This window comes from Sceloporus undulatus, chromosome 2 (genome assembly GCF_019175285.1).
Source record: "Sceloporus undulatus isolate JIND9_A2432 ecotype Alabama chromosome 2, SceUnd_v1.1, whole genome shotgun sequence".
Lineage (NCBI taxonomy): Eukaryota > Metazoa > Chordata > Lepidosauria > Squamata > Phrynosomatidae > Sceloporus > Sceloporus undulatus.
In genome coordinates, this window is record NC_056523.1 from 85,259,663 (window position 1) to 85,273,548 (window position 13,886).

The 13,886-nt window shown below is 40.9% G+C and overlaps 1 protein-coding gene across 1 annotated transcript in view; it reads left to right on the top strand.

Moving 5' to 3' along the window:
- The window catches only part of LOC121920369, a 51,723-nt gene that overhangs the window by 12,673 nt on the left and 25,164 nt on the right, over nt 1-13,886 (top strand). Inside the window, exons 5-6 of the mRNA XM_042447499.1 lie at nt 2,560-2,689; nt 3,835-3,874. Coding sequence (XP_042303433.1) covers nt 2,560-2,689; nt 3,835-3,874 — 170 coding nt within the window. The remainder of the gene's footprint in view (nt 1-2,559; nt 2,690-3,834; nt 3,875-13,886) is intronic.

Sequence of the window (13,886 nt, forward strand, 5' to 3'; positions counted from 1 at the left end):
AGAGGTCTTGGATCAGCATTGGGAAATGCCTATGTGATGCTACATTCTCGGAATATTCTTATCTATGGGGCTTTCCAGACGGCCCTTTGGGACGTCCGGAGGACGTCCCATTTTAAAAAAGGGGCGTCTCTTTTAGACGCCCCTGGGCCTCGTACGGACTCCGTCCGTACAAGATGGCGCCGGCCTTTCTACATGGCCGGCGCCATCTTTACGCATCGGACGCACAGCGTCCAGACGCGTCGCGCCGCTGCTGACGTAGCGAGCGCGCCCCTGGCGCCTCGCTACGTCGCAAACGCGACGCAGAAAGAAGCTCCATTTTGGAGCTTCTTTTTTCGGTCCGCGCGGGAGTCGGGCCGTCTATAGGCTCCGGCTCCCCCGCGGACCTTCTGGCGGCGGCGGCAGACCGCCGCAAAGCGGCGGTGTGTAGCCCGCCTTTCTTTCTTCAAAATACTCCTCAAAAGCTTATCTTTTGTGAGATGTTTTTGACATAAACTCTTTCTCACTCATACTTCAGTGAAGTTAAGTGTCTGTAATTGAAAGACATGCATATTGCTTCCAATTTACCTTATCTCTATCTGTTCTCTCTGTTGTCTTCCTTGCACTGAATTTCACACTGAAATACACATGCAGCAAAATAATCTCCTCTGGTACTTATACACACTGGTGGTTCTCTAAAGTATCATAGTCATTGTTGTAGTCATCACTGTTATTATTATAATTCAAATAAACTCATTAGATTGGATACATGAGATAAAGATATCCAATACTCTTTAGTGGATTTACCCATGAAATCCAGATTATCTTTCAAATTAGGCATTTTCTGTTTAAACAAGCAACTGTAAAACAGGACGAGAAAGGCAGATTAAACAAATTGACCCATGTTTGGTTAGTTGTCATTAGTTTATTCTGCATCTGCTAGCCATAGTAGATATCAGAAAGAGAGGTTACACAGAAGACCAATATATTTCTTCCTACATCCACTGAAGCTGTGGTCAACACTGTTTCTCATTCCCAAGATTTCACTATGTGCAATATTCTATTTTATATCCTCCGTCATTCCCATAAGAGTTGATATCTATCTATCTATCTATCTATCTATCTAGAAATCGCAGGACTGTGAATTCTGTGGCCACCCCCACCCCCTGCTGCTTTCATAGTATAAATCCCAACACAGAGTATATGAGGCTATCCAGATGTAATACTACATAACTATAGTATAGCATTATGAGCTGGGCTGTCATGGTCTCATATCTCTTGTGAGTGCTCCACTCTTGACTACAGTGAGCCCTTCCCTTACATGGGGGATCCATTCTGGATCCTCCCACGCAAGGGGAAATCTGTGTTTGCTCATGCCCCATTGCAAACAATGGGGCACATGCTTGTGGCCCGGGGCAGCGTGTGCACCACATGCACATGTGCCATTTCTTTAACTGTTGCATAGCTTCAGCATAAGCTCAAAACCGCATATACTACACCCATGCATGGCGCAGGCACACTGTGCTTCAATTTCTGGTTTAGAAGCAAACCATGCTTTTATTTTTCTCTAGAACCCGCAGACTCTGGCTTCCATTAACATATAAGGTTGTTGTTGTTGTTGTTGTTGTTGTTGTTGTTGTGTGCCTTCAAGTCATTTTCAACTTGTGGCAACTCTAAAGCAAACCTATCATGGGGTTTTCTTGGCAGGATTTGTTCAGAGAAGGTTTGCCATTGCAGAGTGAGAGTGTGTGACTTGTCCAAGATCACCTAGTGGGTTTTATTACTGAGCTGGGCATTGACCCATGGGTCCTCAGAGCTGCTACATCATGCTGGCTCCCAACATATAAGTACACTTTACTTTTTATATACTATATGGAACATATATGTGAAATGAAGAGGTGAAACACTTGTTATGCCACCCTGTGGCTCAAAAAGAACCTGTTTTTTCCAGGTTCTTTTTCCTCTGTGGGGAAGCCACGTGGTTCGGTGGCTGTGGCTTCCCTCCAAAGGAAATTAGGCCACCGGCAGGCCACTGTTTTTGGGCGGTCTGTCCCTCACCTATATTACTTTTGCTCTTAGAATTCAATTTTCAGCAACTGAAGTAAGCTGTGGATGAAGGTGGAAAGTTGTAGAAGGTGAAACGGAAACATTTTAAAAGCAGCTGAAAAAGTGGCATGACATTGGATTAATGGAGAATGTCCTTGTTAAATGGAGACTTCATTCTTCAGTGTGAACTGCATGTGGCAGCTACTTTACAGCCCTTATGGTAGGGCTGACAGTGAGCTTCCAAGGATTATTTTGCGATAATGAAACTAGCTGTCATCTGGAAGATAGTTGAAAAGTGGTTTTGTATAAGTTTTAGTCTGAATAAATATTTTTTTAAAAAACATAAAATTTTGACTGCTGTGAAGTTTAGTTTAAAAAGCTATTCCATTTTGAATTAATTTCTGTTGAATGGCTTGCTCAAAGTGCATTCTCTAGTAGGAGGAAGCAAATGTTTACATTAGTGAAGAATGTTTATATAACTGCTTTTCCATTTTTACTCAGTGTGGTTATTTCTCTATTTTTATTCTTTTTTAAAAGAACATTTCTTTATATTTCTTCACACCAATGAAAGAGCAAAGGAAGAAAGAATCCTCTTTGACAGGCTTATATGTTGGCATTGGAGTATGTTCAGTGTTACTAGCCACTGTAACTCTGCTGCTTCTAAAGTGTAAGTATTGGTTTGCTTTCGCTAAACCTTTCTCTCTGTGTTTTTCAACCCTGGTAAAAGTACAAAAGTACCCATGGAAGCTTGATGATGAGCCGTGTATTATTATTAGATGTTCTAGGTGGAATGCTGCCAGTGCATGCTTGACGTTTTTCTGCTTGAAGTGGAAAGAGAAATGATGGCATCTCCTATCCACAAGCCAAAGTGCAGCCTTTACATGGTGCTACACACTGATGTCTTCAACCAATATCCAGTGCTGACTGGTGGCTTTCATGACAGTGAATTGATAAATTTTCTCCAGGTTTCGGTCTAAATTTTAAACCAACTGTCCAGATTTCTAAATCTATTTTAGGGTTGGGCTTCAGCATTTTTTGGTAGCTCCCTTAAAGTTCAGATTAAAAAACAGAGTGGACTCACTACTCCACTGACATGGAAGCCAGTATTGCCACTGCTATTTATTACAATCAATCAATATTTATTGATTAGCCCTTAGCTAATCCAAGTACCACATGACTAAATAAAACTCTGTATCAAACTCTATATAAAAGTTATATAAAAGTATGTGAAAATAAAATGTATAAAAATATAATAAGAATATAAGTACGATACACTAGGCGATACAGTGCATACAACAAAACTAGTGAAACACTCTGTAAGACTCTATGTAAAAGGTTAAAAAAGAAACATATACGAATAAGTAAAAATATTAATTCATAAGTCAGTAAAACAATAGGCAGTCAAAATAAAAGTAAGATCATAGATCAAAATTCTTCATCACCCCTGCAATTTACCCCAATTATCCCCACATATCTAGATCTCAGGTGTATTGCTTTGCTTAAGTACCGAGCTGTACTGAAAGATATTTTTGAATCTTGACCACTCATAAAGTATGTTGTTCTAATAAGGGTATGCCAGTACATTGTTTGTTTGATATATGGGCTGAGATACAGGTCTCTTTCCAGCTGATATTTATTACAATTAAGCAAAAACGGGTGCCAATTAATGCTATGATGAGCCTTCCTGAAGAGAAGCAAAATAAAGAAGTGGTATCTGCAACTTCCTCTAGATTTTTCTCACTCTGATGAAATCAACTGGCTTTAAATGTTTTATGTTATGTTAAGATGGTTATTATTTTGAATATCCTGCAGGGTATTTACTGAAAAAGCAGAAGATGACTAATTCTGTAAGGTAATTATAAGCCACTCTTTATTTTTATTTTTTAGGCTTCAGTTTTAAGAAGAGTAGATGCCACAGTCATTACACAGTTTGCTATAGTTGTTTGGTACATGCAGCATATTAGCACAAATAAAGAAACCAACATTAGTACTGTATACATCAGACACTACATACATTGACCAATAGAAATTTTTACATAGTAGTAAGGTTTTCACATCTTTGTAGAAGACTAATTGTACATGTCTCAAACAGCAACCTCCTGATCAGCAAAAGAGAAAGGATGCTTGGAAGGCAATAGCAATCTAGAATAAAGTTCTGCTGCTACAAAGCAGGTCATTTTAGGATCTCCATAAGCTGGAAATGACTTGAAAGCACACAACAACAACAACAACAATACAATTGTATTCATAATCTTTGTGAAAAAGAGGATGGGAGATGAAAGGCTTGGTCATGTGGCCACAGGATTGTGGCCACAAAAGGGCTAGAAGTTTATTCTTCCATTAGTCTCAAAAGTGCCACTGGATTCCTTTATGCTAAAAAAAGAAGAATAAAAGACAAACAAGATTAGCTCTTTGAATATTACTACAGATGACAAAGTATTAACATGTGATAAGAGTGGAAAATTAATCTGAGTTAAGTAGTGACATATTAAATCATGATTGATGCTTATACATGGGAGATTATCGCACTGCGTTCTGAGAACGTTCTCATCATGTGATGAGAACGGAACACATTTAAGAATACCGCACGTATGTGTTCCAATCGGGTTCTCAGAACGTTTAAATGTGTTCCACATGTGTTCCAGGAGGGTACAGATCGAATGTGTTCCCAGCGAGCTGAAACGTGATGAGAACGTTCCAACAGAGGTGTGTGCGGTATTCTTATCCGTTCTCAAATCCGTTCTCTCATTCCTCCGTCTCCTGATTGGCTGAAAGAATGACAGGCAGGGAGGCAGGCAGGCAGGGAGGCAGGCAGGCGAGCGACTGCAGTGAGGGAAGGTGTGTGTGTGTGTGTGTGTGTGAGGGGGGAAAGAAGGAGGGAGGGAAGGGAGGAAAGTTGGGACAAGGGAGAGAAGAGGAAAGGAGGGAAAGAGAGAGAAAGAGAGAGGGAAACAGGGGGCCAGAGCAGAGAGCAAGAGGGAGAGGGTCTGGCTGCTTCTGCGGGGTGGGGGTGGGGGGTGGCTCTGGTGTCGTGTCCAGCGGGGCTCCTGTGCTGGCAGCCTGCAGGAAACAGGGATGGCAGGGTTGCCCAGGACCTTCTCCTCCTTCCCTCCAGGAAGGAACCCACAAAAGCTCCTCTGTTTGGAGCACCACACAAAAGCAAGCAAACAACTCCCAGAATTCCATAGCAAAGAGCCAGACAAGAATTAAAGCGGGGAGGGAAGCTCACAGGCCCCACCTGGAATATTGTGTCCAGTTCTGGGCACCACAATTCAAAAAGGACATTGAGAAACTGGAGCGTGTCCAAAGGAGGGCGACTAAAATGGTGAAAGGTCTGGAAACCATGCCCTACAAGGAACGACTTAGGGAGCTGGGGATGTTTAGCCTGGAGAAGAGAAGATTAAGAGGTGATATGATATCCCTGTTTAAATATTTGAAAGGATGTCATATTGAGGAGGGAGCAAGCTTGTTTTCTGCTGCTCCAGAGACTAGGACCCAAAGCAATGGATGCAAGCTACAGGAAAAGAGATTCCAGCTCAACATTAGGAGGAACTTCCTGACAGTAAGGGCTGTTCGACAGTGGAATACATTCCCTCGGAGTGTAGTGGATTCTCCTTCCTTGGAGGTCTTCAAACGGAGGCTGAATGGCCATCTGTTGGGGATGCTTTGATTGTGATTTCCTGCATGGCAGAATGTGGTTGGACTGGATGGCCCTTGTGGTCTCTTCCAACTCTATGATTCTATGAAGGCACACATTACATGCGCACACACACAGGAGGCAAAAGGGTGACAAGCAGCCAAAAAGGGGAATTGGGATGACAGCAGAGGACTCTTCTTTTCTAACCAGTTTAAAGAGCTGCTATGGCTGCCGGGGCTCTGCCCTTGGCCCAGTCCCCTCCCTGGCAACTTGCTTTCCTTCGGCTTGAAGAGACCTGCATGGAGCTCCTCCTTCTTCCCAGCCTTGCAAAAGAGGCTTGGGATGCAACTTGCAAGGCTCATCTCTCCCCATTTCTCTTTCTTCCTGCCTTCCTCCCGATCCCTCCTTCTTCCCTCCCCTCCCTCCCTCCTTCTTTCCCCCCTCTCTCTCACACACACACACCTTCTCTCACTGCAGTCGCTCGCCTCCTTGCCTCCCTGCCTGTTATTCTTTCAGCCAATCAGGAGACGGAGGAATGAGAGAATAGATTTCTCTCGGCCTTGGTGGAATATGTTCTCGGAACGGTTTCAAGAAAAGGAATCACTGTGCGGTAAAATGCCGTTCTGATCATGTTCTGATCACGCTCTAGTTTGCTAATGCAGTACAGTGGTGCCTCAGGTTACGAATTTAATTCGTTCCGCGGCCACTTTCGTAACCCGAAAAGCCTTCGTAAGCCGAATTGCCATAGGCGCTAATGGGGAAAAGCCGCGTTTCGTGCGAAAAAGCCGAAAAAAGCACCAAAATTTTTTTTCGTAACCCGAGTAAACATTCGTAACCCGGAACAATTATTTCCTATGGGATTTTTTCGTATCCCGAAAATTTCGTAACCTGGGTATTTCGTATCCCGAGGTACCACTGTATCCGTTCCAGGAAGCTTCTCATCACGTTATGATACGGAACGTTCTCAGAACGCAGTGCGGTAATCTCCATGGTGTAAACATAAACTAAATATTAGTTAAAGTGTTACTTTAATGATAGTATCTGATTACAACTTCACATATTTGTTCTTGTTTGCTTTTTAGTCAGGTGGTGTTTTCAAACTCAGAAACTGGAGTTATGCAGCATGTTCTGGAAGCTGGTGTCCATGCTCCAGAAAATGTATATGATTTCAACTGAAGAATGATTTTATATTGCCCACTTTATCTCTTATGAAGCACTAAACGAACAGTGGCTACACAGGATAAGGCCAATTATCAAAGAAATATCAATAGACAACAAGCATGAACTGTGGTGGTTGGCTTTTTGGACAGACAAGTCCATTGTAAGAGACAGTGTGACTAGAACATACTACAATGTATAACCCTATATATGTGCCTTGATGTGAGCTTTCTTTTTGTAGGGCATGCAGAAAAGCATTCTAGAAACATAACTCAGATTCTCTCATAATTAGAATCTCTGGCTCCTGAATAAAGATCTCACTGCTTGCCCTGTTGATTGTCCATGTATACTTGTTCTTTATAGAGGGGTAGATATATTGCCAATTTCCCCCTGGAATTCCTTTGTACACTTCATTAGCCATCAAATGTTTGCTATGTGGGCCCTAGTGCCTCTGCCTTTCCTGAACCCTATTTGCACTTCTGGGATTTCTCTATATATATATATGATTGGAGTCTGTGTTGCAGAATTTAGCTTGCATGGGAAATTAATGCTATGGTCCTATAGTTGCTGCAATCTTTTGTGTCTCCATTTTTTGTGGATGCAGATGTATATTGAATGTTTCCAGTCTTTTGGCACTGTCTGTTTTCCATATTTGTTGTCATATTTTAGTTAGCACTAGAGTTGAAGTGCAACAAGTTTATAGGCAAACATACAGTGGTAAATGGAGAATTCCAGAAGAAAATCATCATGTGCCTCATAAACTACAGCAAAGCCTTTGACTGCATTGATTACAAAATGCTACAGAATGCTCCTAAAGACATGGGAATGCCACTATATTTGATACTCGTAATGTGAAATCTGTACTCAGGACAAGAGGCTACTGTCAGAACAGAATTTGGAGAAACAGACTGGTTCCCCAATTGGCAAAGGAGTCAGGCTAGGCTGCATTTTATCACCCTACTTGTTCAACATGGCTGCAGAAACTACCAGATGAAGAGCAGGTCTGGACTCAGAAGGAGGAGAAGTAAAGATAAGAGGAAGGAACATCAATAAATAAGATATGTGGATGACACCATACTACTAGCTGAGAACATCATAAGCTTGGAACAACTACTAAGGAAGGTTAAGGAAGAAAGAGCAAAGGCAGGGTCACTGCTGATTATAAAGAAAAATAATGACCCTGCAGGATCTATGTAAATTTAATCTGGACCAAGAGTTAAATAGTTAAAGCTTTTCTGTACCTTGCATCAGACCATGAATGGAATCATGGCAGTTAAAGTGGAACCAGAGTGCTATGATTGTACAGTTTGAAAGGGCCCATGAGCCATCTGAGACCATCTTTGTTTTCTGTATGTCAACTCTTCAGATGTCTGATAGAACCTCATACACTTTATACAAGCAGCCAAGTTCTGTTTTGTGTCTATGGGGAAGGTTGTTTGACTAAAGGATAGCTGTAGGGGTACAGCTTTCCCATTCTGTTAATGTGTGTGTGTGTGTGTGTGTGTGTGTGTGTGTGTGTGTACACAGAACAACTGTGGGGATTCTACATGGATTTTTTTTTTGTGTGTGAGTTTGAGTTTGAAAGATTGTGCAAGTGTATGTGTGAAGGGGAATACACACACCAGTATTCTGGTTATAGTTTTCAAAACAGAAATGACTAGACATGGTTTAAATGAAATAACACCACCCAGTTTTGTTTGGGAAATATTTAAACAAATAAACTTTGCTGGACATCTGAAATCTATCCTGACCATAAATGTTGCATATTTGGTCTGTATTTGGTCTTATTATAAAATAAGCAAAGTAATATGGTTTGCATCAATTTTTAATTTTTTAAAAAAATATATGTCAAAATTATAATTCCATAGTTCTTTAAAAAAAAAACAGAGGAGGAGAAAGCAAGAGGGACACCCAAGTAAACAATTTAAGGTAAGTCTCTAAGTTAGGGATGAGCAAAAGTTGATTGGAACTTACTAGTAGATTTCTGGGGGATTTGGATTTCATTGGTACGACTCTCTTGTTCTATACCAACAACACCTACACTGGCTTTCTACAAAAAGGACCAGTTGGGGAAACCAGCCGTAGATCCAGCAAATTTCCATTCTTTTATTTTAATGATAGTCTTATTGTGCATTGTTCCGGCTGATAGGAGGTTTTCTGCTCTTCACCATTATCTTTGTCAATAATTTTCCTTGCAGAGCAGAGATAAAGAGCAGTACTGTACTTTAAGTTAACTTTTCTCACAGCTCACTAGAGGGCACTCAAAGCACTTCATATATTTATTGCTTTGAAGTTTACATTCTGCAGACTTTTTTTTAAAAAAAATCAGATTAGAGGAATTTTCTAATTTTACTATTTTGAATTGCCGTAATTCAAGGCAACCTCCATGCCCCTATACAAATGAAACTGTATCCCAAAACTATGATAGGTTTATTTGACAAAAAGAAACTGCAAACAGATCATGTAGCTAACAGGAATACAAAGAGTCTATGAAAAAGTACAACAGTTGCATCATTGCTCTTTCCTTTATCCCACACAGCAGTTCATTACGTTGGGGGGAAATGGAAGAATATGTCGGAATGGAACTTTAGGCGGTTTTCTGCCATCCTGTGAAGAAAGGGAAAAAAGTGTATTGCTTGCAAAGATAGTCAAGAAACGAGTGGGTGGGAGCTGGCACGTGTGATAATTCTGTATGGCATCTCTTGGCTTTCACTATCACAATGTACACTTGCACCACTAAAATACTTAGTTTTGGAAAATGTGCAGGCAACCATGCTGTGGGTTTTGGAACTTATCCAAGTAGTCATATTTTAATATATGCCACTCCTTCATTGGCAGCAAAAGTGAATAACACTCAAAATAATTGTGCAATTTTCAGCTTGGTCTAATGGGTCATTCAGACATAGGTTTTTGTTTTTTTTACCAGAACAATGCGAATAATCCTGCTCACGCATTTTGGGTTTGGTATTCACACTATGGAACCACATCTCTCTGCAAACCACATCTCTCCATATTTGTGTGTGTTTGGTTGCTCACATGTGCAGACTCCCTTCCCTTGTCCCCACACCCACCAGCATCCCTCAGATGGGAAGAGGCTTCTCCTCCTGCCATTCGAGGATCAACATCCCCTTTTCTCTCCTCCCTTTCCCCCTCTCTTTCCCTCTTTTTTCCCCTGTGGCGGCTGTTCCACTGGGGAAGGGGCAGCATTTTCTCCAGTACAGGGCTGTCAACAACGCTAGTGTAATCGAAACACATCCAAGGCATGCAGATTTTTATCCTGAGTTTATTTGGGAATAATAATAATAATAATAATAATAATAATAATAGTAATAATAATAATAACAACAATAATATTTATATTTCCTGCCTCTCCCTACAGATTGAGGTGGGATTACAACACTAAATAAAAATACATAATACAAACAATAACAACATAATACTGTCCTTTTACATCCCTCCAGCATTGCATAATAATAATACTGTACTATTATATAACATTATATATTATATAACACTGTATATTCACATCTATTATACTGTTGTACTGACAATGATACAAATATTTTTTTAAAAAATTGGAAAATAACTAAATATTGATTATCCCAGGGTAAGTGGTTTTTTGGGCAGCCCCCCCCCTCAAAAAAACCCCCTCTTAATTGGGTTCATTTGGGATGAATGTGAACAACAGAGATTCAATTTGGATTCATCCTGGATTATTTTCACCCTCTGAATAACACCTAGGTTTCTAATGTCACAGTCTTGCTCCTTTTCACACTTCAGTCTTGCTCCTTTTCACACTGAATAGCCATAGCACTATTATTTCACTTTAACTGTCATGGATATACTCTATGGAGTTCTTGGTTGTGCAGTTTGGGGAGGCACTAGAGCTCTTTGGCTGGGAATTATAAATAGCCCTCCGAAAAGTGAAAATTCCAGGATTCCATAGGATGCAGTGATGGTAACTAAAGTGGTATCATAATGTATGGGAAGTCCTCCATATCCATGGATTCAGCACCCACAGATTCAACCATCTACCATCTGAAAATATTAACACACACCCAAAAACAAAAGGCATTCCCATGTCTTTAGGAGCATTCTGATTTTGCCATTTTATATAAGGAATATCATTTTACTACACCATTGCATACAATGGGACAAGAGGAGGCACAGTTTTTGGTATCCATGTGAGGGAGGGGGAGTGGTATTGGCCAACAGATACTTATATAGAGCTGCAGCAGTGTGATACCATACTTTCCCCTCTATAATGAAATTTTGTAAGCATGAATTTAAAAAAATACTGTTACGGGTCTTTTCTTTTTTTTGACAAGCAGAAGCAAAAACAGCAGCAGCCGAGAAGAAGAAATGGGGGGTGATCAGTCTTACTCAGTACATTTCCCACTTCCATCTTCTTGCTCTGCCTTGCCCAATGAAATGGAAAATGCAATAAATGCTTCTCCCTGAACCTCTGTGCCTCTACTGAAGAAAATAGAATTTCTATTTTTTTAAAGTCTTCTCAATTCATTTCTTTCATTTCCCAACTGACTTCTTTCATTTTGCTGCCTCAGTAAAATGCTACTGGACAATGTGACAATATATATATTTTGGTACAGAAATCAAAAAGACTCGCAGAAAGAAAGGGCAGGATATTAAATAAATAAATAAATAAATAAATAAATAAATAATAGACAAATAAATATTACCTGTTCCAAGTAATAACTGGACTGTATATTTTACATAACAAATAATTTGCAACTCCAGTTTCTATAAGCTGTATGGTTGCTATTTCTTTCCAAAACCAAACAGGCATTCTGCCCAAGGCAATTGTACCAAGGTGGTACAACTCCAGGGTTATGAAGCCAGTTCTAAAACAGGTATTAACTACATTCATAAGCTGTTGTCTTTTCTCTATAGCAGGGGTGGACAACTTGTTACCTTCTGGGTGTTATTGGACTGCAGCTTCCATTACCCATCTTCCTTCATTGTTGGCTATGCTGGTTAGGATGGATGAATTTTCAATCTGGTACCATCCAAAGGACTAAAAACTACAATGAGAGCTAGCATGGTGTAGTGGTTTAAATGTTGGACTGTGACTCTGGACACCAGGGTTCAAATCCCTATTCAAGCTTGGAAACCCACTGGGTGACCTTGGGGAAGTCATACCTTCTCTCAGCCTCAGAGGAAGGCAAAGGCAAATCCTCTCTGAATAAATCTGAGCAAGGAAAAACCTCATGATAGACCATAGGGTCATCATAAATTGGAAATGGCTTGAAGGGACATGACAACAACAAGCTACCACCACTGCTCTATATTCTGAGACTGTCTCTTTCAGAGGGTGCCATTTTGGAAGTAATTTTCATGTACTCCTGTGTGACTTGCATTTGCAGTCAACACAGGAGTAACTCCATCAATATGTATTACCTTGCTACAAATCTTCTGGTTTTGTGAATTCTTTCTGCTTCTGACTAGGTTGACTCAGGATTTTGTCCTATCCTTCTTTACACAATCATTGCTGTTGTTGTTAACTACCTTTGAGCTGACCTTGACTCATGGCAACCCTATGGATGAGACATCTCCAAGTCTCCTTGTCTTAATTGCTCTGCTCAGTTCCTGCAGGCTCAGGCCCGTGGCCTCCCTGATTGAATCTATCCATCTGGTGTGTGGTCTTCCTCTCTTTCTGTTGCCCTCCACCTTCCCTAGCATTATTGGAGTTTATCACACTGGCCTTTTCCATCCTTCCCTCCCGACCTAGGCACAGGATGAAAACTTTTAAGCACATATTTTATCACACACCTCCCTGCCCACGCTGGAGGGATCCCATACCCGATCATGGCATCCTATACCTGATCCGAACTTCTCCCATATTTTGCAAAGAACAGGAAAATTCCATTCTTTCAACCGAAATTATTTTAAGCACAGCTTCCAAAGTTGGCCCTTGATGTACCAAACTAAAAATGTCATTCTATTAAGGAAGGAAAGTAGAATTATCTAGAATACTTTTGGCAACTCTAGTTTTGTTTTCAGAAGGGGTTTATAGACTCATGGAGTCTCAATTAGTTTTAGCATGACAATCTCATGTCAGCTGTGGAAAGTAAAATTAGTGTAAACCCATAGAAATACAACAATGCCAACTCCCAGTCTTCAGGCAAGCTCTTTATGTATGTGTGTGTCTGTGGAGACTCAGGAATCTGTCTCTTGTTGTTGTGTTGTTTTGTGACTTCAAGTTGTTTCTTATTTATGGAGACCCTAAGGCAATCCTATCAGAGGGTTGCTTGGCAAGAAGATCTTGGCCTCTACTGCCAAGATCCTGGTCCATGCCCTAGTGATCTCACGACTTGATTACTGTAACGTCCTCCTGGCTGGGCTTCCTCTTTCTCACCTCCGTCCTTTAATCTCTGTCCAGCATTCAGCTGCACGCATTATCACATCCGCCCACCGCTCTGACCACATCTCTCCTGTGTTGGCATCCCTTCACTGGCTCCCTCTCCCTTTCCGTATTCAGTACAATCTCCTGCTGTCGACGTTTAAAGCCCTCCATGGGCTGGCCCCTCCTTACTTATCAGACCTTTTTTCTCCTCACCTTCCCACCAGGGCCCTCCGTTCTGGTAGTCAAGGTCTGCTGTCCCAGCCCAGGATTTCCTCTGCCCCATCTTGGATTTGCCCCTTTTCACTTGCTGCCCCTCACTCCTGGAACCTTCTTCCCCCACGAGCAAGAGCCATCACTTCTTTAAACAGCTTCAAAACGGAGTTGAAGGCCATCCTGTTCAGAGAAGCGTTCTCAGGCATTGCATAATTGTTGCTTGCCATTTGATGTTCTTTTGATGCCTGTTTTATCGAACCATTTCCTGTATTGCTATGTACTTTATATGTATTAGCCTACTACCCCCACCACCTTTCCCTTCTCCTTTTATGTCATGTCTTTTTAGATTATAAGCCTGAGGGCAGGGAACCGTCTAATTAAAAAGATTGTATGTACAGCGCTGTGTAAATTTACAGCACTTTATAAATAAAGGTTAATAATAATAATAATAATAATAATAATAATAATAATAATAATAATAATAATAATTTG